The sequence below is a fragment of the Carcharhinus amblyrhynchos genome, chromosome 33, assembly GCF_965287045.1.
Source record: "Carcharhinus amblyrhynchos chromosome 33, sCarAmb.v2.hapA, whole genome shotgun sequence".
Taxonomy (NCBI): Eukaryota; Metazoa; Chordata; class Chondrichthyes; order Carcharhiniformes; family Carcharhinidae; genus Carcharhinus; species Carcharhinus amblyrhynchos.
In genome coordinates this window covers 9,375,155-9,401,290 of record NC_137356.1, presented here as the reverse complement: position 1 = coordinate 9,401,290, position 26,136 = coordinate 9,375,155, and the positions used below count along the sequence as shown (strand labels likewise).

The following is a 26,136-nucleotide window of genomic DNA, read 5'->3' as shown; positions in this document are numbered from 1 at the left end:
TTCTTGAAAAATGCACCATATTTATCATTGGTGGGCTTGAGTATAGGGATTTGTTTTTGTGTTTTCTAACGGCAGATATCTATCGGCATTCAGCCTGGCACATCTCCCCAGCGAATCTTAACTCTCTCATACTTAATTCACTCTGGTTGGCCTCCATAGTTACAGGCAAACAAATTGAAGAAATCCAGCCTCTCAGTATCTGCATCAAATGAGTGTCTGACACACACACACACACACAATATCAAGTTCTGCCGATCTACATCAGTTTGAGGTTGCACACTCGCATTGGGACAGTCAAAACTCTGCAACTCCTGGGAAGCCGCTACGGTGTTCATCGAAACCATTTAGAGTGGACTACAAGATCAGACCATTGGGTTGGCTGCTGTGTACGAAGTTGCACAGGTTTCTGGAGTGACGTCTAATGAGAATCACTGCATCTTTTGTTTCTGTGTTCCTGCTTTTCCGAGGGGACGAGGAACTGTGTTTATTTTACTTTTGTCCGTGGGCATCCCTGGCCGGGCCAACACTTACTGCCCATATCCCGAGTGCAGTTAAGAGTCAATTCATCGCTGTGGCTCTGGAGTCACATGTAGACCAGACCAGAAGGGCAGATTTCCTTCCCTAAAAGGCACTGATGTTTAACGTTTATTTATCGATTAGTGTCACAAGTAGGCTTACATTAATACTCCGGTTTCCTCCCACAGTCCGAAAGACATGCTGGTTCGGGTGCATTGGCCGTGCTAAATCCTCCCCCACTGTACCCGAACAGGGGCCGGAGTGTGGCGACTAGGGGATTTTCACAGTAAACGCATTGTGGCGTTAATGTAAGCCTACTTGAGCAATTTAGGTGGACTGGCCATGCTAAAATATCTCTTAGTGTCTAAAGATTTGCAGGTTAGGTGGATCAGTCATGATAAATGTTTGGCGTTAAGGGCATTGGCTGGAGCCAGAGGGCCTGGGTAAAACGCTTTACCAGAGAGTGCCGGTTAGGTGGCAGAAAGTTCTCAATAACATTGAGAAAAATCACTGGAAACTAATGTAGATTTACACACAGTGCTGAACTCATTGGCATCAGCACTTTGCCGCCATGTCAGTTCACTGGCAAAAAACGTTCAATTATTATGAGAGAAACGATTGGATCTTAAAGAAGAGAAACTTTGGAAACCATTTGTGGATTTTGTGAAAAATGCATTGTGTGGCAGAGGGCCTGGGTAAAACACTTTGCCAGAGGGTGCTGGTTAGGTGCACTGGCCACGCTAAATTCTCCCTCGGTGTGCCTGAACAGGAGCCAGGAGTGTGGCGACTAGGGGATTTTCACAGTAACTTAATTGCAGTGTTAATGTAAGTCTACTTGTGACACTAATAAATAAACTAAATCCAGACTAAGCCATCAGTACAAATTCTGGAATCCCACGCAAGTTGTATAAATCATAAGCTTACTTCAAGTGAGTGATGAAGCTACTGCTATATATAGGGGCAGCTGGAGGCATTGCGGTAATGCCACTGGACTAGTATTCCAGAGGTGCATGTTAATGCACCGACCTTGAGACTCGGGTTGAAATCCCACCCTGGCAGATAGTGGAATTTTCAATTTTAAAAAAACCAATCTGGCTTTAAAAGTCTACTGATGATCACGAAACCATTGTCGATTGTTGGAAAAATCCATCTGGTTCAGTAATAGATATGCCAGTTAGGGTGCCTTGGCCTCTTCTGCACTGTAGCGATTCTGCGAGGTTGTGAAAGCAGGAATCAGTGAATGCATTCGTCATCTCGTCACGAATGATTGGTAAGGAAAGCAGAATGTTTTGTGCACCTGTCTTCTTCTTTTCTCCCCCCTCCCAAGACGTGCAAAGCTACAGCAGATGGGCTGAGGATTTCGTAAACGTGGCTTGACACCACAATGGACCCCAGCCACATGGTGTGCAATGCAAGCTGCCCCCGTCAGGTCGAAGCTTCAGCATGCCAGGCTGCTGGAAGACAGCCCGTTTGCATTCCAACACAAGAAAGAGAAGGTCGGAGAAGGTCAAGCGGGAAACTGCACTCCTCCATTTTTGCGTCACCCAGGAGCGCTAACTTTTTAATAACTGTGGAACAGGCAGCCAGGAGAAGAATTCCAGCATTCTGCCAGTCCAAACCTAATAACATTTGCAGCACGTCTAACCAAGAATTGTTTAACACTGCCACGAACAAATAAAAAAGACTCCCTGGGTTAGATTTAACAGCAATATTCTTATAACACCCCCTCCCACAGTATAGCCTCCTCGAAGCTCTCCTTTCCTCTCTCACACTCTGAGTACAGGAAGAATACTCTTCAATGAGAATGTGATATCTCAAAGCTGGGGCAGCACAGTGGACCTGGGTAAGATACTCAGTGCAAACTCAATGGGCCGAATGACCTTCACTTATTTGTCAATAGCATCATCCACCGCCCTGCACCCCCCCCCGCCCCGCCCATCTCCTTCTGTATCCATCAATACTATTTGCTTCATACTCCATGATCACACTCAGGGCGGTACAGTGGTTAACATTGCTGCCTCACACAGCCAGGTTCGATTCCCGGCTTGGGTCACAGTCTGTGTTGAGTCTGCACACTCCCCCCGTGTCTATGTGGGATTCCTCTGGGTGCTCTGGTTTCCTCTCTCAGTCCGAAAGATGAACAGGTTAGGTTCAGTGGTCATGCTTAGTGTCCGGGGATATGTAGGTTAGAGGGATTAGTAGAGTAAATGTGTGGGGTTGTGAAGATAGGGCCTGGGGTGGGATTGTTGTCGGTGCAAACTTGGTGGGCTGAATGGCCTCCTTCTGCACTGTAGGGTTTCTATGATTCTCTCTGTGTCTGCGGGGGTTTCCTCCCAGTGCTGTTGTTTCCTTCCATGGTCCGAAAGACGTGGTTAGTTGGATTGGCCGTGCTAAATTGTCCCTTAGTGTCATGGCTTTAGGGTAAATACATGGGGTTACAGGGAAAGCGTCTGGGTGGGATTGTTGTCGGTGCAGGCTGGATAGGCTGATGGCCTCCTTCTGCACTGTAGGGTTCTATATTTCTCCCAGTGTCTGTGTGGGTTTCCTCCCATTCTGAGAGACGTGTTGGTTAGGTGGATTGGCCATGCTAGACTGTCCCTTAGTATCAGGGGCATTAGGGTAAATACGTGGGGTTACAGGGAAAGGGACTGGGTGGGATTGTTGTTGGTGTAGGCTGAATGGGCCAAACAGCCTCATTCTGCACTCTAGGAAGTTTATGATTATGCAATTTAAATAGCAGCTTATCAAATTACAGGCAGAAGGATATTCTATTCCATGTCTCGAATCTTTCAGTGCTTACCCAGGCCAGATAAGCCTCTCATCAACTGGCTCAGAAGAACAGTTTACATAAGTGACATTATGGTTTCAATAGCACGGAAACCTACTTTGCTCTAAAGCAGTTTAGTCAGCACACTGATAACTTCACCAGTAACTCGTGCAAACTCCAGCGGAGGAGGTGAAGAATGATCCGTCGCAGGGGGAACACAAATAAAATTACCTGGATGTTCACTCCACTCTGTGACTTCGCTTTGCCCCTCGATGGTATAGCACTCACTCACTGGAGTCACGTAAGACAACTGTTCGGAAAAGGTACAAGTCATTTCTTCGTATTCAGCGGGATTTACCGGCTGCGCCGTATCCAAGGGCACTTGCCCAAACTCGGAATCCGTGATGCTGGTGATTTCCGAGCTCTGCACTGTGGAAATCTGCACAGTTACAGGACAGTTGGCAGACAAGGAGCTCAACGCATCCTTCTCAGCGGTCTGGGATAGATTGTTCAGTGTGGGAAGCTCCGACGATAGTGGAAGGTGGTTGCCTTCACCGGCGGTGCTCTTGCACGGGGACTGGGCTCCACACGAAGACGCCAGCTCACCGGTTTCAGCCCCCTGCCCGTCTCCATCCTTGTCCGCCTCTTCGGAAGGTTTGCCCACCGAACTCAAGGCCTTGCCGTCCACGCCGCTCTCCTTGTTCCCGCCGTTGTAGGCGGGTCCCCGGGGGTCGACGTCAATGAGTTTCACGTTGAAGTACTCCTCAAATTTCTGATCCGAGTCAGACTCATCGCAGGTTGAGGTCTCCGATTCGCACTTCATGTACAATTCGTTCGGCTGCCCCGCTTTCCTCCTGCTCTTGTCCTTCCTCGCTTTCTTCTCCAAGGGACAGCAGCGTGGCCGACTCCGGTTCTCCTCCGAGCTGCTGACCGTCACTCTGTCCTTGGCGGCAGGCTCAGCCTCCGGGGTGTGACAGCTCTTGCGGACGGGTTCCAAACACTGCAGGTACTGGTGGCCCGCCTCGCACTGCCATACGATGGCCACTGAGCAGTCGCACACCCGCTGCAGCTCATACAGAACAGGCTCCTGTTTGCACGTCTGCATGTGGTGCTCGTACCATACGACCAGAGTCTTCAGTGAACCAACTGCTTGCTTCTTCACTGTGCGTAGGGAGGGTGGGGGAAAAGAGAGAAAACTCGTTATAACTGGGTGAGCTGGTAAACTGCCTTGCGGCTAAAAGCAAAATCCCGCGGACACTGGAACCTGAAACAAAAAAAAACAGGAAGTGCTGGGAAAATCTCAGCAGGTCTGACAGCGTCTGTGGAGAGAGAACAGAGCCAATGTTTCGAGTTGGGATTGAGTCATCCAGGCTCAAATCGTTGGTTCCGTTCCCGTGATTTTCCAGCACTTTCTGAAACTGTTTGTGGCCACTATCCAGTTGATGAAGATCATTGTTCCCACATTCAGAAGGCTACAAAACTTCAGAAAAGTTGGTCCACAGCCACCGAGTACCAGAGCAGAGAGCTGCAACTGAGTGTTGAAGTATTCACCAAAAGATCGACAGAGTAGAATGACCAAAATTTGTGACAACAGGAGATTTAACAGCCGGTAAACCTGAAGTGCAGGGGTGAGGTGATGGCCCAGTATATTATCACTAGACTATTAATGTAGAAACTCAGCTAATGTTCTAAGACCCAGGTTCGAATCCCGCCACGGCAGGTGGTGGAATTTGAATTCAATAAAAAAAATCTGGAATTAAGAACCTACTGATGACGGTGAACCATTGTCGGAAAAACCCATCTGGTTCACTAATATCCCTGTGGGAAAGAAATTCATAGAATCTCTACAGTCTGCACTGACCACAATCCCACCTAGGCCCTATTTCCGTAATCCCACATATTTACCCTGCTAATCCCCCAACACTAGGGTCAATTTAGCATGGCCAATCAATCTAATCTTCACATCTTTGGACTATGGGAGGAAACCCACACAGACACAGGGGAGAACGTGCAAACTCCTTATAGATGGTGATCTGAGGCGGAATTGAACACAGGTCCCTGGCACTGTGAGGCAGCAATGGTTGTGGGTGGAATTTAAATTCAGTTGATTAAAATATGAAATTGAAGGTAAGTTTTACTAACAGTGACTCCAGATCCAAATGGGGAACAAATGCTGGCTCTGTCAGTGATGCCCTGCTCCTATGGGTGGATAAAAACAAAATGCCTCAAGTAATTTCTGCCAAATAATATTAGAAATGTCAGGAGTTAGCAGAGGGCAAAATGTTCATACGAATCCTTAGGGGGAAACTAGAACCGCATAGTGGCACAGTGGTTTGCACTGCTGCCACCCAGCACCAGGGGTCCCGGTTCGATTCCAGCCTTGGGTAACTGTCTGTCGAAGTCTGCACGTTCTCCCCCATGTCTGTGTGGGTTTCTTCCGGGTGCTCCCACACTCCAAAGATGTGTAGGTTCGGTGGACTGGCCATACTCAATTGCCCTTTAGTGTCCAAAGATGTGTCGGTTAGGGGGATTACTGACAAAAATATCACTATTACGGAGATTGGGGCTGGGTGGGTTGTCGTTGGAGAGTCTGTGCAGGCTCAATGAGCCGAACAGCCTCTTTCTAAACTGCGGGGACTCAATAATTGCATCAATGGGTGGCACAGTGCCTAGCACTGCTGCCTCACAGTGCCAGGGACCCGGGTCACTGTCTGTGTGGAGTTAACACAGTAAAAAGTCTGACAACACCAGGTTTCAGTCCAACCGATTTATTTGACAGTAAACTCACTAGCTTTCGGGTTAGCCCCTTCGTCGGTGAATGGACCTGATTCACCTGACAAAGGGGCTAACCCAAAAGCTAATGAGTTTACTATCAAATAAATCGGTTGAACTGAAACCTGGTGTTGTCAGACTTTTTACTGTGTTTACCCCAGTCCAACACGGGCATATCCACATCATGTGGAGTTTGCACATTCTCCCAGTGTCTGCATGGGTTTCCTCCCACAGCCCAAAGATGTGCGGGTTAGGTGGATTGGCTGCGCTAAATTGACCCGAGTGTTAGGGGTGGGATTAGCCAGGGTAAATGTGTGAGGTTACCAGAATAGGGCCTGGGCAGGATCGTGGTTGGTTCAGACTCGATGGGCCGAATGGCCTCCTTCTGTAGTGTAGGGATTCTATGATCGTAAATTGGTCCAATCCCCTGAGCAGCAGAATGTTCTGCGTCACAAGGTAAAGTGGGAGATCCCACCCAAGATATTCTGGTTTGACGGCTAACGTATTCTAAATAAATTGAAAAGCTCACAAAGCTGAATTCTATTAAGGGCCTGGAAAATGCAGATTAGAATAGTTTAAAGGCAAACCAGTGGCGCATGTTCCTTTATTCATTGCCAGCGTAAATCAATGGAAGCACAAAAATTGATTTTCTCACTTTATACTCACGCCAACATTTTCACTATAAATTAACTAAGGGAACAAGCTATACCCCCCGGTGTGTAATGCTGCAAGCTCCGTGCTAAGTCGCTACAGATCTCCAATTTGCATAGATATCACTGCAGAACACCCACCCACACCTAATCAACAGGCTTACCTTTTTGTGAGGAATTAATTTTCGAGTTCTGCTCCTCTGTCCCAGATTTGCTGCAACAAAATAACATCATTATGAAGACAGAGCTTGTTTTTTTTTTGGCTATCCTTGCACCCAGAGATTTATTCTTCAAGCAATAGCGGTGACGCAGTGGTTAGCGCTGCTCACAGCGCCGGGGACCCGGGTTCGATTCCGGCCTCAGGTCACTGTCTGTGAGGAGTCTGCACGGATTTCCTCCCACAGTCCAAAGATGTCCTAATTAGGTGCATTGGCTAGGCTAAATTCTCCCTCAGTGTACCCGAATAGGTGCCACAGTATGGTGACTAGGGGATTTTCACAATAATTTCATTGCAGTGTTAATGTAAGCCTTACTTGTGACGCCAATGAATAAACTTTAAATACCCCAGACACAAGAATTTGAATTTTTTTTTAAATCAGAAAATTCTGGAAATCTTCAGGTCAGGCAGTCTCAGTGGAGAGAAAAGCAGTCAATGTTTCAGATTCATGGCATGTTTGCAGAATTGAATCCCTACTGTGCAGGAGGCCATTCTGCACTAATCACAATCCCACTCAGGCCCTGTCCCCATAACCCTACTTATTTAGCCACTGACACTAATTTAGCACGGCCAATCCACACCCTAAGCTGCACATCTTTGGAACTGTGAGAGGGAACCGGAACACCCAGAGGAAACCCACACAGACACGGGGAGAATGTGCAAACTCTGCACGGACGGTGGCCCAAGCCAAGGAATTGAACCCCTGTCCCTGGCGCTGTGAAGCAGCAGCACTAACCACTGTGCCACCGTGCAGCCCTGTATTTCAAATTCCACATTCCTAGCTTACCCGCCCCCCCGGCCGATAACCTCTGATTCTCTAATAAAGAATATATCTGCCTCCGGCTTAAAAATATTCAGTGACTCCACCCCCTCCTCAGGAGCAGAGTTCCAATGTCTCAAGGTCACAGAATCTCTGCAGTACAGGAGTCCAGTCAGTCCATATAATAATATCCTCATAACTCCACATATTTAACCGACTAATTCCACTAACCTGCACATCACTGGACCGTGTGAGGAAACAGGAGCATCCGGAGGAAACCCACGCAGACACAGGGAGAACGTGCAAACTCCACACAAGCTGTCACCCAAGCCAAATCATTTTCAGGCCATGCCTGCTTTAGTTAGCACCATCCCCCCCTGCCCAATATCTGGCCCCTCCCCATGCTGTCTACTCTCTCATACCCCATCTCCCAACCCACCCATCTCTGACACAACCCACGCCCACCCACCCTCCACCTCCCTTTCTCCTACAACCCCACCTCCTAAGCTCCCACAAACGACCCCCCCACCTCCCATCTCCATCGTCTTAAACACCTCTCACCCTCTGTCCCCCACCTCAGTTTGTATCTCTAGCTCTACCCTTCCCTCAGGGGTTCAGAACTTCTAGAGTCTGAGTGGGATTGTGGTCATTGCAGACTCGATGGGCTGAATGGCCTCCTTCTGTACCAAAGGGACTTTATGATTCTCTCTAGGGCAGCCCTAGTGCAGTTGGCAACTGTCTTTCCACGTTAACGGGGACAAAGTAGAAATGGTCGAGAGCTTCAAGTTTTTAGGTGTCCAGATCACCAACAACCTGTCCTGGTCCCTGTGCCGACACTATAGTTAAGAAAGCCCAACAACACCTCCACTTTCTCAGAAAACTAAGGGAATTTGACATGTCAGCTACGAGTCTCACCAACTTGTACAGATGCACCGTAGAAAGCATTCCTTCTATTTGTATCACAACTTGGTATGGCTCCTGCTCTGACCAAGACCGCAAGGAACAACCAAAAGGTCGTGAATGTAGCCCAATCCATCACGCAAACCAGCCTCCCATCCACTGACTCTGTCTACACTTCCCGCTGCCCTGGAAAAGCAGCCAGCATAATCAAGGACCCCACACACCCTGAACGTTCACTCTTCCGCCTTCTTCCGTTCGGAAAAAGATACAAGTCTGAGGTCACGTACCAACCAATTTAAGAACAACTTCTTCCCTGTTGTCATCAGACTTTTGAACGACCTACCTCGCACTAAATCGATCTTTCTCTATACCCTAGCTATGACTGTAACATTACATTCTGCAACCTCTCCTTTGCTTCTCTATGAACGGTATGCTTTGTCTACATAACATTCAAGAAACAATATTTTCACCATATGTTAATACATCTGACAATAATAAATCAAATCCCCGGGGAGCAGTTGGTAACTTCTAGAGCACAGGTGGATTGTGAAAGGTGCCGAGTCGATGGGCCGAATAGCTTACTTCTGCACTGTCAGGATTCTATGAGTCGCTCCCACCCCCCATACCCCCCTCCCGGGAGTAGTTAGAACCTCCCCCAACCTCAACCCCCCACCCCCCTCTCCCAGGAGCAGTTGGGAACCCACACCTCCCCTTCCTGGCAGCAATTGAGAACCCGCCACCCCCCCCCCAATTCCTGGGAGCAGTTGGGAACCCGTCCGCCGCACCCCCCTTCCCGGGAGCACTTGGGAACATGATCCCCCACCCCGCACCACCCCCCCCCCCGCCTCCCGGGGGCAGTTGGGAACACGTTCCTCCCTCCCGGGAGCAGTTGGGAAACCCACCCCACCCCCATCCCCCCTCGCGGGAGCAGTTGGGAAACCCACCCGGGAGCAGTTGGGAAACTCACCCCACCCCCCTCCCCCCTCGCGGGAGCAGTTGGGAAACCCACCCCCCCCCTCCCTCCCGGGAGCAGTTGGGAAACCCACCCCCCACCTCCCGGGAGCAGTTGGGAAACCCACCCCCCACCTCCCGGGAGCAGTTGGGAAACCCACCCCCCACCTCCCGGGAGCAGTTGGGAAACCCACCCCCCACCTCCCGGGAGCAGTTGGGAAACCCACCCCCCACCTCCCGGGAGCAGTTGGGAAACCCACCCCCCACCTCCCGGGAGCAGTTGGGAAACCCACCCCCCACCTCCCGGGAGCAGTTGGGAAACCCACCCCCCACCTCCCGGGAGCAGTTGGGAAACCCACCCCCCACCTCCCGGGAGCAGTTGGGAAACCCACCCCCTCCTCCCAGGAGTAGTCGGGAACCCGCCCCCCACCTCCCGGGAGCAGTTGGGAAACCCACCCCCCGCCTCCCGGGAGTAGTTGGGAATCCGCCTCCCCTCCCCTTTACCTGCGGCCCTGCTCCAGCTGCACCAGGTACAGCGCCAGCCGCTTGTCGGACCAGCCGTAGCGCTGGCGCAGGGCGGCCCACACTGCGTACGACTCGCCGATGTAGATGCGCCGGTTGTCGTACTTCTTGCGGCTGTTGAGGCGGCGCTGCAGCCGGTCGTTATCGCTGAGGCGCGGCCGCCCGCGGCCCCGCTTGGCCGCTTCCCGGTCGCCGGGCGGCGGCTCCGAGTCCCCCCGAGTCGCGGGCTCCATCCCGTCCGCCATGGACACAAACCCCAGGCCGCTCTGCCCTCACCAAGATGGCCGCCCACCAGGACCGGAAGCCACTGCGGACAACGCGCCGGAAGTCCACCCGTATGGAGCCGGGAGAGTAACTGCGCATGTGCCGCCACAAGAACGGGACTACGCATGTGCTCCCACTGGATCAGGGCTGCGCATGCGCTACCATTGGATCATGACTGCGCATGTGGTACCACTGGATCAGGACTGCGCATTCGCTGCTCTGGGGCCGCGAGTTCGAATCCTCTCACTCTCAGATGGTGCAATTCAAATTTAACCAAAATTTGGAATTAAAATCTAAATTATTAATTTGTCCAAAAAAATTCTGGTTTATTAATTTCCTTCAGCGAATGCAAACCATAGGATCATAGAATGCCTACAGTGCAGAAGGAGGCCATTCGAGTCACACCAAGTCTCTGACGGAGCATCTTACCCATGCTCTACTCCCCATTTACCGTCGTTAATCCCCAGCTCACTTATTTTGGGACACTAAGGGGAAATTTTAGCACAGCCAATCCACCTAACTCGCACACCGTTGGTGTGTGGGAGGAAACCACAGCCCACGGACGAAACCCACACAGACACAAGAAGAACATGCAAACTCCACACAGGGCGGGACCTAAGGCCGGAATTGAACCTGGGTCCCTTGTGCTGTGAGACAGCAATGCTAACCGCTGTGCCACAGTTGTTATGTTTTGCTTGTAAATGATAGCAATTATTGCTAATTTTCTTTCTATATATGTTAACTATATTCTCCAATAAACGTTGTTTGATAAAAGCTCCCTAGTGGTTCATTTGAATCATACCTGAGGTGCAACTTATCATGTTTATCCTAGCCAAATTCAAGATGCAAAAACTTATACTCTGGAGTTTCTGACCTGAACCATAATACCCTGCTGACATCAGACTTTCGAATGGACCTACTACATTGGCCAACACTTTCTCTAGGGTATAGAGAAAGATCAACTTTCTCTATACCCTAACTATGACTGTAACACTACATTCTGCACTCTCTCCTGTATGAGTGGTATGTATAGCACGCAAGAGACAATACTTTTCACATTATCCCAATACATGTGACAATAATAAATCAGTAAAGGAAAATACAATAGAACATGGAAATTAGTGGTTCCCATTAAACCTATCTAAGATTGGTCTTGTACATTTTAAAATGGAACTCCAGCAATCAAAATCACATATACAAGTAAAGATGGCTTAGCTGATTGGTTTGTAGTGCAGAGTGATACCTACTCTGACCCGCCACATGCCCCTCGCCTGAGGTGCGGTAATCCTCAGATTAAATTGCCACCAATCAGCTCTCCCTGCTCAAAGGAAAGAGTAGCCTATGGTGATCTAAAGGATTTTACCTTTACGTGCAACCTAAGAATGACAGGTTTGGGTGGAAGGAGAAACATGACATAGCCTTACTTCTAACCCATTATCAATCTAATTACAGCTACATGTCTTTTTTGGGGGAGGCTGAGTGAGGGAGCTTCACTTTGTATCAAGCTATACTGTGGGCAGCACAGTGGCACAGTGGTTAGCACTGCTGCCTCGTAGTGCCAGGGACCTGGATTCGATTTGATCACTGTCTGTGCGGAGTCTGCATGTTCTCCCCGTGTCTGTGAGGGTTTCCTCCGGGTGCTCTGGTGGTTAGGGTGCATTAGCCGTGATAAATTCTCCCTCAACGTAACCAAACAGGAGCCGGTGTATGGTGATTAGGGGATTTTCACAGTAACTTCATTGCAGAGTTAGTGTAAGCCTACTTGTGACAGTAAACTTTAAATTGCCTCTTAGTCTCCAATGATGTGCAGCTTAGGTGAATTGGCCATGCTAAATCACCACTTAGTGTCCAAAGATCTGCAGGTTACAAGAATTAGTGGGGTCAATACATGGGGATAAGGTCTGGTAAGATGCTCTCTAGGAGAAAGTCAGTGCACACTCAATGGGCTGAATGGCCTGTTTCTGTAATGAAGGGTTATATACTGCACTAGACCATGAAGGAAGCTTTACTCTGCATCTAAATTCTCCCCCACCCAATACTGAGTTGCTTGGTGCTTGATATTGGAGAAGAATAGGTGTAGTGATTGTGGAGGTGTAACATGAGGTCACTTGGGAAGTTGGTACCAGTAGATGGTGCTGTAACAACAGTGCTCTGTGAAAGAGTTCTTGTCACTTACAATCAGGGTTCCATCCTTACTGCCTCATTGGTAAACTGGATGGTCTAGAGCACTGAAAACATTATTGACTCCAGACACCAGACACTCCCAATCACCCCAGCCCCCCAGAGAGCAGTTTCCAGCATCGGAAGCAGCCCACATTGCCCAGCAGTTGGATTTCCCAGTCCCGCCGACAACCGCAGGGTTACGTGTGACCCACCACCTTGAGGAACACGCCACAGTGGAACTGGAAGATCCCACGGCAGCAAGGTCTGGAACATCGCGGCCTAGGTTTTAAGCAAAACCTGATCAGGAAGTGATGTGGAAATGCTACTGTCATTAAAGAATCCCTACCATGCAGAGGGAGGCCATTCAGCCCATCAGGTATTCCCCAACTCTCTGACAGAGCATCTTGCCAGATCCTTCCCCAACACTGCTTAGTGTCCAAAGATCTGCAGGTTACAAAGATTAACGGGGTCAATACATGGAGATAAGGTCTGGGTAAGGTGCTCTCTCGGAGAGAGTCAGTGCACACTCGATGGGCTGAATGGCCTGCTTCTGTAATGTAGGGTTATATACTGCACCAGTATATGAAGGAAGCTTTACCCCATGCATTTACCCCACTAATCTGTCTAATCTGCACATCTTTGGACACTAAGGGGCAACTTAGCATAGCCAATCCACCTAACCTGCACATCTTTGGACATTAAGGGGCAATTTAGCATAGCCAATCCACCTAACCCATACATCTTTAGACACTAAGGGGCAATTTAGCATGGCCAATCCACCTAACCTGCACATCTTTGGACATTAAGGGGCAATTTAGCATCGCCAATCCACCTAACCCATACATCTTTAGACACTAAGGGGCAATTTAGCATGGCCAATCCACCTAACCGACACATCTTTGGATGCTAAGGCGCAATTTAGCATGGCCGATCCACCTAACCCACACATCTTTTGACTATGGGAGGAAATCGGAGTACCTGGAGGAAGCCCACGCAGACACGGAGAGAATGTGCAAACTCCACACAGACAGTGACCCAAGGCCAAAATTGAACCCAAGTGTCTGGTGCTGTGAGGCAGCAATGCTAACCACTGTGCCACCATGCCGCCCTTGGGGGTGTGAGACAAAGCAGCACCAGGGAAATGGGCAAATGGGACTTGTTGTGAGTTGGAATCCAGACAACAGATTTTTCAGGTTTAAAGGTAAAAGGTCGGAGGTCAGATTGGTTTTGTCAAGTCTGGAAGTTACGAAAGAATCGGTGAGTGTCGCAGGCACAGGCAAGGAGCGATGTGGGGGGGGGGGGCAGTGGGGAGGTGGTGGCATGTGAGGAGGGGGAGACACAGTTCATATTAAGGATGTGGATTGATGTGAAGTTGAGTATCGGATCTTCATGTTGGGGTCCAGTAGAATGCCGGTATTGTCCCATTGTAGAGGTTGATGTTTGATATGGAGATGGTTATGTATCAGAGTGAATGACACAATACATTATACAAAGATTGTGATGTAGAGCATTACAGTGAGGGAAATAATGTTTAATACAGTGGTATCATTTAACTGAGATGCAGCGAGAAGGTGGCACAGTGGTTAGCACGGTTGCCTCACAGCGCCAGGAATCCGGGTTTCGTTCTGGCCTCGGGTGACTGTATGTCTGGAGTCTGCACATTCTCCCCTTGCCCCAGTGTCTGCGTGGGCCTCCTCTGGGTGCACCGGTTTCCTCCCAAACTCCAAAAATGTACGGGTCAGGCGGATTGGCCGTGCTAACTTCCCCATTGTCAGGGGGACTGGCAGGGTAAATACGTGGGGCTGTGGGGATAGGGACTGGGTAGGGTTGTGTTTGGTGCAGACTCGATGGGCCAAATGGCCTTCTCCTGCACTGCAAGGATTCTATGAGTATTCGCTTTATCTTCGACTGTTCGCAGTGAGTTTATTAAAAAATCCCCCCCATTCCTCCACCCCCACCTCGATCTGGGGAACAGCTCAGTGGACCTTAGGTCTGATATTGGCCTTTCTGCAACTTATTCACCACTCCCATCTAGAAGGACAGGGCAGCAGAACACCACCACCTGCAAGTTCCCCTCCAAGCCACCCACCATCCTGACTTGGAAATATATCAGCCGTTCCTTCACAGTCAAAGAACAAAGAACAGTACAGCGCAGGAACAGTACAGCCCTCCAAGTCTGCGCCAATCATGATGCCTGCCCAAACTAAAACCTTACAGAGTCCATATCCTTCCATTCCCATCTATTCGTGTATTTGTCTGATTGTCCCTTAAATGTCACTATCGTATCTGCTCCCACCATCTCCCTGGGCAGCACGTTCCAAACATTCACCGCCTTCTGTGTAAAAAAACTTGCCTTGTACATCTCCTCGAAACTTTCCCCCATGCACCTTAAACCTACGTCCTCTAGTACTTGACCTTTCTACCCTAGGAAAGAGCATCTCACTCTCCACTCTGTCCATGCCACTCATAACCTTGTACAACTCTATCAGGTCACCCCTCAACCTCTGTCGTTCAAGTGAGAACAATCTGAGTTTCTCCAACGTCTCCTCATAGCTAATACCCTCCAGACCATATAGTTAACTTTCCATCATTGTTGCTTGACTGAAGCAGTTCATGTCCAAATGCAGCAAGAAGTGGACAATATCCAGGCTTGGGTTGGTAATTAGTAAGTAACATTCTCACCACACTAGTGACATCACCAACAAGAGAGAATCTAATGACTGCTCCTTGACGTTCCATGGAATTGTCATCATTGAATCCCCTACCATCAACATCCCAGCACATTACCAGCTGGCACTGCCCCTCTGGTGGATGGGGAGGTCTGTGGAAAGGGCTCCCATGTCAATTGGGGAATTCCCAATAGAAACCTAGAAACATAGAAGTTAGAAGCAGGATTAGACCATTCAGTCCCTTGAGTCCACTCCACCACTGTTGTTGGGTCAAAATCCTGGAATTCTCTCCCTAATAGCATTATGGGTGACAGGGTGGCACAACGGTTAGGGCTGCGGCTTCACAGTGCCAGGGACCTGGGTTCGATTCCCAGCTTGGGTCACTGTCTACGCACTCTCCCCCCATGTCTGTGTGGGTTTCCTTCGGGTGCTCCGGTTTCCTCCCATAGTCTGAAAGACACGCTGGCTAGGATGCATTGGCCGTGCTAAATTCTCCCTCGGTGTACACAGGAGTGTGGTGACTTGGGGGCTTTCACAGTAACTTCATTGCAGTGTTAATGTAACTCTAATTGTGACACCAATAAATTAATTGACTTTATCTTTGGGGGTCAACCCACAGCACAGGGACTGCAGTGATTCAAGAAGGCGGCTCACCACCACCTTCTCAAGGGGCAACTAGGGATGGGCAATAAATACTGGCCCAGCTGGCGACGCCCATGTCCCACAAATGAATTAAAAAACACCTATTCCCATCAACAATGCGGTTTACTTACCAGCACGGCAGGGGACTGGGAAGTTCAAGTCATTTTTCTTCCTCCGTTCAGTAATATTCACATATCCCACAGCTCCACACTGAGCAATCATGACAAGGAAACACAGGAGGTGTTCCCGCATTATTTCATTGTGAACGAATTAACTTCAAATTAAGCAAGTTTAAATTAAGAGGAATCGACTGCGTGTGTGTTTTGGCAATGTTCTGGGCTCCTGTGAAAGACAGTAATAATAATTCTTCTCATCTTTAATTTAAAAGGTTTGCCAACCCTTTGTAGAATTAGCTAATTTGCAGTTTTGATTACGTGCGTGTGTAATTTCTGTAACCTGCCTGAATGAATAGGAGAATTTGTTGATTTTATCCATTGACAGGACGGTTCGGTTCCCCCCCCCCCCCCCCCACCTCTTCGCCGCGTGGGTGAAGCCATCTCCCCACAGTTAGGGGGTGACAGTCAGGACTCTATAATTAACCTCAAGGTCGCTGGTTCAGGAAGAGAAAACTTAGCCACAGATTCCTTGCTCCCATTCCGAACACAGAGTCCACCATCAGAAACACAACTTCATGGATGGTGGTTGGGAGTGACATTGGCGGGGGGGGCGGGGGTGAGGGTAATTTCCCCTGTCATCCCACCATGGGACTCGTAGTGGTCGGGGGGTGGGGGGGTTGCGCAGTGAACCACACAAAGGTCCATTGAGTTCGTGAGGGATTCTGCGTGGATTTCCTCCAGGTGCTCTGGTGGCTTGGAATGTGTGAAGGTTAGTTGGATTGGCCATGCTAAATGGCTCCTTACTGTCCAAAGAGGTGTAGGTTAGGTGGATTAGCCATGCTAATTTGCCCCTTGGTGTCCAAAGGTGTGCAGGTTAGGTGGATTGGCCATGCTAAATTGCCCCTTAGTGTCCAAAGATGTGCAGGTTAGGGGGATTCGCCATGCTAAATTGGCCCTTAGTGTCCAAAGATGTGCAGGTTAGGTGGATTGACCATGCTAAATTGGCCCTTAGTGTCCAAAGATGCGCAGGTTAGGCAGATTGGCCATGCTAAATTGTCTCTTAGTGCACAAAGATGTGCAGGTTAGGTGGATTGGCCATGCTAAATTGCCCCTTGGTGTCCAAAGATGTGCAGGTTAGGGGGATTGGCCATGCTAAATTGCCCCGGAGTGTCCAAAGATGTGCGGGTTAGGTGGATTGGCCATGCTAAATTGGCCCTTAGTGTCCAAAGATGTGCAGGTTAGGTGGATTGGCCATGCTAAATTGCCCCTTAATGTCCAAAGATATGCAGGTTAGGTGGATTGTGCGTGCTAAATTGCCTCTTAGTGTCCAAAGATGTGCAGGTTAGGTGGATTGACCATGCTAAATTGGCCCTTAGTGTCCAAAGACGTGCAAGTTAGGCGGATTGACCATGCTAAATTGTCCCTAGTGTCCAAAGATGTGTAGGTTAGGGCAATTAGTGGGGTAAATGTGTGGGGTTATGGGGATAGAGCAGGAGATGGATCTGGGTAAGATGTTCTGATGGAGCAGATACTTGGGCCGAATGGCCTCCTCTTGCTCTGTAGGCTTTCTATGATTCTATGAATGTCCTGAGCTTGTGAAAGGCGCTATATGGATGCGAGTTTCTCTTTCGTTTTCTTTTCCAAAAGGGTTAAAAAAGCCAGCAAAGGAAGGTTATAAAAACAGGATAAACATTCACTTATTCTTATTCCCATGGAGCCGAGAAGGATGAGGGGCTGTGAGCTGGAAAGTTATGGGAGATTATGTCAGGATAAGGAGGGAGATATTGGAAGGCTCTAACAAAATAACACAAATATTAGTACAAATTAAAACAAGTTGGAAAAAAAAACACTTTGCACAGAAGTTGGTTAGAATTTGGAGTTCTCCCCAACAAACTAACTGAAGGGGACTCCTACATCCTTCTTATGTGCTTTTAGAAGGAGGAATATTAGAGGGTGTGGGGAGTGAGCGAGAGAGTGGGATGAGCACAGATAGATTACATATCAGAAAGTACCAGCACATACTTGATGGCGGGGTTGGCAACTCTGGGAAGACGATGGCCTAGTGGTATTATCGCTGGACTATTAATCCAGAAACACAGATGATGTTCCGGGGACCCCGGTTCAATCCCACCATAGCCGATGGTGAAATTTGAATTCAATTTAAAAAGTCTGGAACTAAGAATCTACTGATGACCATGAAACTATTGTTGGAAAAAACCATCTGGTTCACTAATGTCATTTAGGGAAGTACACCTGCCCTTATCTGGTCAGCCGACATGTGACTTCTACATCAGACTTCTTACTGTGCTTACCCCAGTCCAACACCGGCATCGCCACATCATGACTACGTGTGACTCCAGAGCCAACATTTCGCGTCTGGATGACCTTTTATCAGGGCTCGAAACGCTGGCTCCATTCTCTCTCCACAGATGCTGTCAGACCTGCCGAGATTTTCCAGCATTTTCTGTTTTTGTTTGCAGTTCTAATCTGCCCTGGAGCTCCAGTCGTTACCGTAAGACCATAAGATATAGGAGCAGAATTAGGCCACTCGGCCCATCGAGTCTGCTCCGCCATTCAATCATGGCTGATTTTTTTTTTCATCCCCATTAATAGAACATAGAACATAGAACATTACAGCGCAGAACAGGCCCTTCGGCCCACGATGTTGCGCCGACCAGTTAAAAAAACAATGACCCTCTAACCTAAACCAATCCCTTTTCGACCATAAACCTATCCACGGATCTCTTAAACGCCCCCAAACTAGGCGCATTTACAACCGCAGCAGGCAGGGCATTCCAATCCCTCACCACCCTCTGGGTAAAGAACCTACCCCTGACATCCGTCCTATAACTACCCCCCCTTAATTTAAAGCCATGCCCCCTCGTGCTAGCTTTCTCCATCCGAGGAAAAAGGCTATCACTGTCCACCCTATCTAAACCTCTAATCATCTTATATGTTTCAATAAGATCCCCTCTTAGCCGCCTTCTTTCCAGCGAAAACAACCCCAAATCCCTCAGTCTCTCCTCATAGGACCTCCCCTCCATACCAGGCAACATCCTGGTAAACCTCCTCTGCACCCTCTCCAAAGCCTCCACATCCTTCCTGTAATGTGGGGACCAGAACTGCACACAGTACTCCAAGTGCGGCCACACCAGAGTTGTGTACAGTTGCAACATGACGCTGCGACTCCTAAATTCAATCCCCCTACCAATAAACGCCAAGACACCGTATGCCTTCTTAACAACCCTATCTACTTGATTCCCAACTTTCAGGGATCTATGTACACATACACCTAGATCCCTCTGTTCATCCACACTATTCAAAGTCCTCCCGTTAGCCATATACTCGACATTCTCCTGCCTTTTCCCCATAACCCCTGATCCCCTTATTAATCAAGAACCTATCTATCCCTGTCTTAAAGACACTCAATGACCTGGCCTCCACAGCCTTCTGCGGCAAAGAGTTCCACAGATTCCCCACTCTCTGGCCAAAGAAATTCCTCCTCATTTCTGTTTTAAAGAATCGTCCCTTTAGCCTGAGGTTGTACCCTCTGGTTCTAGTTTTTCCTACTAGTGGAAACATCCTGTCTATATTATATTGAATATTATATTACAGAGTATATAAGCATATTATATATTAGGATATATATATACTATATATAGTCATAGGATCCTGCAGTGCAGAAGAAGACCATTCGGCCCATCAAGCCTGCATCAACCGCAGTCCCATCTAGGTCCTATCCCCATAACCCCATGCATTTACCCTAGCTGGTCCCCTTGATGTAGAATCATTGAATCCTGCAGTGAATAAAGAATGATTTTATCTTGCTAAGAAAAGACTCCTACTGCCCCCAACCTCTCCCTCAGCCCCCTATACCCTCCCTTCCCCCATTGGCTGTCAAATTCTTTGGGCGTCCCAAAGTCACGCAAGGGTGCTACAGAAATGCAAGTTTCTCCTTTCCCTGTGCACTACTGTTCTGGCAGAACCGGGACGCAAACCGAAAGGGTTAAAGGAACAGCCACGCTGATTTTAATGGGAGATACAATATTTAAACCATGGGTTTTTAATTAGTTGCGGGTTTTTGAATTAGTCCCCGTCTGTACAGCAGATTTCCTCCGCAGATAAATCAAGCAATACTATCTATATGTTGACAGCATCAGACTGCAGAGCCTCCGCGCTGTTTAGGTCAACCACTCGGCATACGAAATCTATGAATTGTCTGCATTCTGAGTGGACCCCCCCCCACCATCAACGACCTTCCCCTCAGCCCACACACATTAAGAACACTCCCAAAGGAGAGAGTGAACACGAACCACAGGAAGTGTAGGAGGGAGACAACAAAGGCCTCCATTAAGCTCGTCGAATATCTTCCAAATTTCTTAATATATCCTCCCCCTTGTTGTGTTAAAGAAAACACCAAGGATACAGATCCTGGAGATCTGAGCTGCTTCTCCTTTCCCCTGCCAAGCGTGGCTTGTTTTTAATGGACTGGCTTTTGGGGTCTGGGTGGGTCGAGGCCACATTCCTCGGTGCAGGTTCTCCCTATCGCAGGAAAGCCGATGAGGTGGGTGGAGCAGTCAAATGTTACAGAGAAACCAGAGGCAGGAGTAGGCCACTCGGCCCTTCCAACCTGCTCTGCCGTTCACGGCAAATCATCAAATTCAATATCCTGCTCCCCCCAACATCCATGTGGCTTTCCTCCATGTGCTCCGGTTTCCACCTTTCAGCCTCCCATCCATTGACTCCGTCCACACTTCCTGCTGCCTCCTCAAAGCAACCAGCATAATTAAGAACTCCATGATTCCCGGACATTCCCTCTTCCACCTTCTTCCGTCTGGAAAAAGATACAAATGTTTGAGATTACGTACCAACCGACTCAAGAGCAGCTTCTTCCCTGCTGCCATCAGACTTTTCAATGGACCTACCTCGCATTAAGTTGATCTTTCTCTATACCCTAGCTATGACTGTAACACTACATTCTGCACCCTCTCCTTTCCTTCTCTATGACTGGTATGCTTTGTCTGTATAGCGTGCAAGAAACAATAATTTTCACTATATGTTAACACGTGACAATAATAAATCAAATCAAATCAACTCAAAATCACAGTCCAAAGATGTTGGGTTAGGTTGATTCGTCACATTATATTGATCTTTAGTGTCAGGGGGATTAGTAGGGTAAATGTATGAGGTTGCAGGAATAGGGCCTAGGTGGAACTGTGGTCAGTACAGATTCAGTGGGTCGAATGGCCTCTTCTGTACTGTAGGGATTCTATGATATCCCTTCATCCCTTTAGCTTCAAGAACTATATCTAATTCCTTCTTGAAATCATACAATTTTTTTTATTCATTCATGGGACATGGGCGTCGCTGGCCGGGCCAATATTTATTGCCCACCCCTTCTTGCCTGAGGGCAGTTGAGAGTCAACCACATTGCGGTGGCTCTGGAGTCACATGTAGGCCAGACCGGGTAAGGACGGCAGATTTCCTTCCCTGAAGGAACCAGATGGGCTTTTCTGACAATCGACAAAGATTGCATAATCATCAGTAGATTCTTAATTCCAGAGATTTTTGTTTTATTGGATTTACATTCCACCAGGAGTCATGGTGAGATTCGAACCCAGGTCACCAGAACATTAGCTAAGTTTCTGGATTAATAGTCTAGCGACAATACCACCAGGCCATCGCCTCCCCGCCTCAACTACTTTCTGTGGGAGTGAATTCCACACATGCACCACCCTCTGGGTGAAGAAATTTCTCCTCACCTCAGTCTTAAAAGGTTTACCCCTTATCCTCAAACTATGACCCCTAGTTCCCCCACCGGGAACTACATCCCCCACATCGGGAACATTCTTTCTGAATCACACTGTCTGACCTGTTAGAAGTTTCTATGAGATCCCCTCCCACTCTTCTAAACTCCAGTGAATATAATCCTCACCATCTTCTCATCTCCTCATGTGACAGACCTGCCATCCCAGGAATCAGCCTGGTAAACCTTCACAGAATTTGGGTTTTAAATAGGTCCAGGGGAGGGAAGACAGAGTGAGGTATTCCACGCATCTGAAGCCCCAGCGCATGTTTTATCGTAACACCTCAACTCCAGCATTAAGGTAAGGCAGAAATTCATCCATAGAAATCATACATTCCCTACAGTGCAGAAGGAGGCTATATGGCCCATCATTTCTTCACTGGCTCTTTCCTAAGCTATTTACCCTGCTAATCTACCTAACTTGCACATCTTTGCACATTATGGGACAATTTAGCGTGGTCAATCAACCTAACCTGCACATCTTTGGACACTAAGAGACAATTTAGCATGGCCAATCCATCTAACCCGCACATCTTTGGACACTAAGAGACAATTTAGCATGACCAATCCACCTAACCTACACACCTTTGGACATTAAAGGCCAATTTGGCATGGCCAATCAACCTATTCTCACATCTTTGGACACTAAGGGGCAATTTAGCATGGCCAATCCACCTAACTTACACATGTTTAGAGTATGGGTGGAAACCAGAGCACCCGGTGGAAACCCATGCAGACGCGGGGAGAATGTGCAAACTCCACACACACGGTGACCCAAGGCTGGAATTGAACCCAGATCCCTGGCGCTTGTGAAGCAGCAGTGCTAACCACTGTGCCATTGCAGTGAGAAAAAAAAGACAAATGGAATAAATCCTAAACCTCTGTTCTGACCCTTTGGGTATGTATTATTTTACAACTCTCTATATAACAAGAAAATACGGTAAAAACTGGTTAATTTTCATTGACATTACCATAATCAAAACCAGGTAAAACCAGCTCGCCACATAATCGGAAACAGCCATGGTTAAATAAATGACAATATTGCTGCACGCTAATTGTACTAAATAATTAGCAACAGATTGGCAATCCCATACAATGGCTTTACAGCAGACAATATTGTGCAAAGAACTGTGTCTGCGCTGTTACAATGCCCTTCATCCAGGGCTATGGAATATTGGGCAGGGTGTCCCACTTTGCTGCATCCGCACCTTGGCCCCATAAGACCAAAGACCCACTGACCTGTCACATAGAATAGAACCATCAAACCCAACAGTGCAGAGGGAGGCCATTCAGCCCATCGCACCTGCACCAACAACAATCCAACCCAGGCCCTATCCCCATAACCCCATGTATTCACCATGCTAATTCCCCTGACACTCAGGGGCAATTTAGCATGGCCAATCCACATAACGTGCATATCTTTGGACACTAAGGGGCAATTTAGCATGGCCAATCCACATAACCTTCATATCTTTGGACACAAAGGGACAATTTAGTATGGCCAATCCACCTAACCTGCGCATCTTTGGACACTAAGGGGTAATTTAGCATGGCCAAACCACCTAACCTGCATATCTTTGGACACTAAAGGGCAATTTAGCATGGCCAGTCAACCTAACCTGCATATCTTTGGATACTAAGGGGCAATTTAGAATGGCCAATCCACCTAACTTGCACATCTTTGGACACTAAGGGGCAATTTAGAATGGCCAATCCACCTAACCTGCACATCTTTGGACACTAAGGGGCAATTTAGTATGGCCAATCCACCCAACCTGTCCATCTCTGGACACTAAGGGGCAAACTAGCATGGCCAATCCACCTAGCCTGCACATCTTTGGACCCTAAGGGGCAATTTAGTATGGCCAATCCACCTAACCTGCATGTCTTTGGACACAAAGGGGGCAATTTAGCATGGCCAGTCCACCTAACCTGCACATCTTTGGAGTGCAGGAAGAAACCAAAGCACCCAGAGGAAATCTATGCAGATACGGGGAGAACATGCAAACTCCACACAGCCAGTTACCCAAGGCCAGGATTGTACCCGGATCTCTGGCACTATGAGGCAGCAGTTCTAACCACTGTGCCAGTACGATGCACTCCAGAAAAAGACAGATACTTCAGAGGACATTTTTTCAGCTCACCCACACCAGTCACAGGACGGTGTACTATCTACTGTGGGGGGGATTCGAGCCTGGAATCCCAGAGCATTGCTATAGGTTTGTGCATGACCAGTGCATTAACATCCTTGAGGTTATCATTGACCAGAAACTCAACTGGACTCGCAACATAAGCATAGTGGCTGCAAGAGCAGGTCAAAGGTTAGGAATACTGCAACGAGTAACTCACTTCTGGACTCCCCAAAGCCTGTCCACCATCTACAAGGCGGAAGTCAGGAGTGTGATGGAATACTCCCTACATGCCTAGATGGGTGCAGCTCCAACAACACTCAAGAAGCTCGACACCGTCAAGGACAAAGCAGCCCCACTTGATTGGCACCACATCTACAAATGTTCACTCCCTCCACCTCCGACGCTCAGTAACAGCAGTGTGTACCATCTACAACAGGTGCCGGAGTGTGGTGACTAAGGGATTTTCACACTAACTTCAAGTCTACTTGTGACATTAATAAATAAACTTTAAACTTAAAGAGCAATTCACCAAAGATGCTTTGACAGCACTGTCCAAACCCAGGTCACCTTCCATAGAATCATTGAATCATAGAATCCTACAGTACAAAAGGAGGCCATTCGGTCCATCGTTTCTGTATTGAGCACAATCCTACCTCGGCTCTATTTCCGGAATCCCACACAGTTAACCTGCTAATCCCACTAAAAGTAAGGAACAATTTAGCGTGGCCAATCAACCTAAGAACGCACACATCTTTGGATATCTTTCCATCTGGAAGGACAAGGGCAGCAGATACGTGGGGAACACCACCACCTGCAAGTTTAGCTCCCAACCACTCACCATCCTGATGTGGAAATATCTCGGCCATTCCTTCACAGCCGCTGGGTCAAAATCCTGGAACTCCCTAACGGCATTGTGAATTAACACATGGCACGTGGACTTCAAGAAGGTGGCTCACCGCCACCTTCTCAAGGGGCAGCTAGGGATGGGCAATAAATGCTGGCCCAGCCAATGACGCCCATGTCCTACAAGTGAATAAAAAAACAAGTTCAGTGGCCTATACCACTAGGCCACAAGAGGAACGCGCCAATATTCAGGGGAAACTGAAGTTCGAATGATGCCAAGTGACCAGTGACATCTCCCTCACCGATCACCACTCATCTCTTTATCCCCGAGCATTTCATTTCCAGTCTCTTCCAAAGGAACTTAGCAAATACCTTCAATCAACATATCAAACAGCTACCAGATTGCCCTTCTCCCCAATCCTCCTTCTCCCTTTGAAGTTCGTAAGGCATGATCTACTTTTTATAAGCCCACACTGGCTCGCAATTATTGCTTAATACAAACTCCTTCCCTTAAAATAGACCCCGATGTTTTTCCTGCCACACAAGTTAAGCTAACAGTCCTGCAATTCCCCAGATTGTTTTCCTGACCTTCTTTGGAAATTGGAACGAGATTAGTTAGTTTCCAATCATCTGTTACTGCTCCTGGGTGTAATGAGCTGTGAAACCTTTCATTCACAACTCCTCCCATGCCCTCTCTCATTTCCTTAAGTACTACTCGATGTAATCCATCTGCTCCTGTTGTCTTGTGGACCCTTAGTGCTCCAACGGCTGTTTCATTACCAATTGCTATTATTTCTATAAGCCTTACTTTTTATTTATCTTAATGGATAATTTCCCAGTCTGTAAATGGTACAAGATGATCGCACTGTTTTATACACCCACCACTGCAAATCCCTTAAAAGTTTCAGTTGTTCTTTAATATTTCTGGACTTTGCACTTGGGGCAAAAAGGAATCAAATGTTATGGGGTTAGGCTATTGAGTTGGATGATCAGCCGTGCTCATAATGGATAGTGGAGCCGTCTCGAAGGGCCAAATGGCCTCCTCCTGCTCCTATTTTCTATGTTTCTATTGTGGTTAACTCCCACTGACAGTGTTCTTGTTTCCCAAACATCTCTCCAAATTCTTCCCACCTACCTCTTCTGCCCTTTATCACTGAGTCATAGAGTCATAGAGGTTTACAGTATGGAAACAGGCCCTTTGGCCCAACTTGTCCATGCTGCCCTTTTATTTGAAACCCCCTAAGCGAATCCCAATTGTCCGCATTTGACCCATATCCCTCTATACCCATCTTACCCTTGTAACCCTTAAACCTATGCCCTCTAGTTTTAGACTCCCTACTTTTGGGAAAAGATGTTGACTATCTAGCTGATCTAAACCCATTATTTTACAGACCTCTATAAGATCACCCCTCAGCCTTCTACACACCAAAGAAAAAAGTCCCAGTC

General features: G+C 48.0%; 1 protein-coding gene across 1 annotated transcript in view; it reads right to left on the bottom strand.

Moving 5' to 3' along the window:
* Nucleotides 1–11,026, bottom strand: part of znf653 (zinc finger protein 653) — a 36,004-nt gene extending 24,978 nt beyond the window's left edge. The window contains exons 1-3 of the mRNA XM_080216631.1: nucleotides 10,038–11,026; nucleotides 6,870–6,919; nucleotides 3,515–4,444 (exon numbers count right to left, since the gene is read on the bottom strand). Of these exons, the coding sequence (XP_080072757.1) occupies nucleotides 3,515–4,444; nucleotides 6,870–6,919; nucleotides 10,038–10,300 (1,243 nt within the window). The 5' untranslated portion in view covers nucleotides 10,301–11,026. The remainder of the gene's footprint in view (nucleotides 1–3,514; nucleotides 4,445–6,869; nucleotides 6,920–10,037) is intronic.
* Between the last annotated feature and the right edge of the window lie 15,110 nt (nucleotides 11,027–26,136).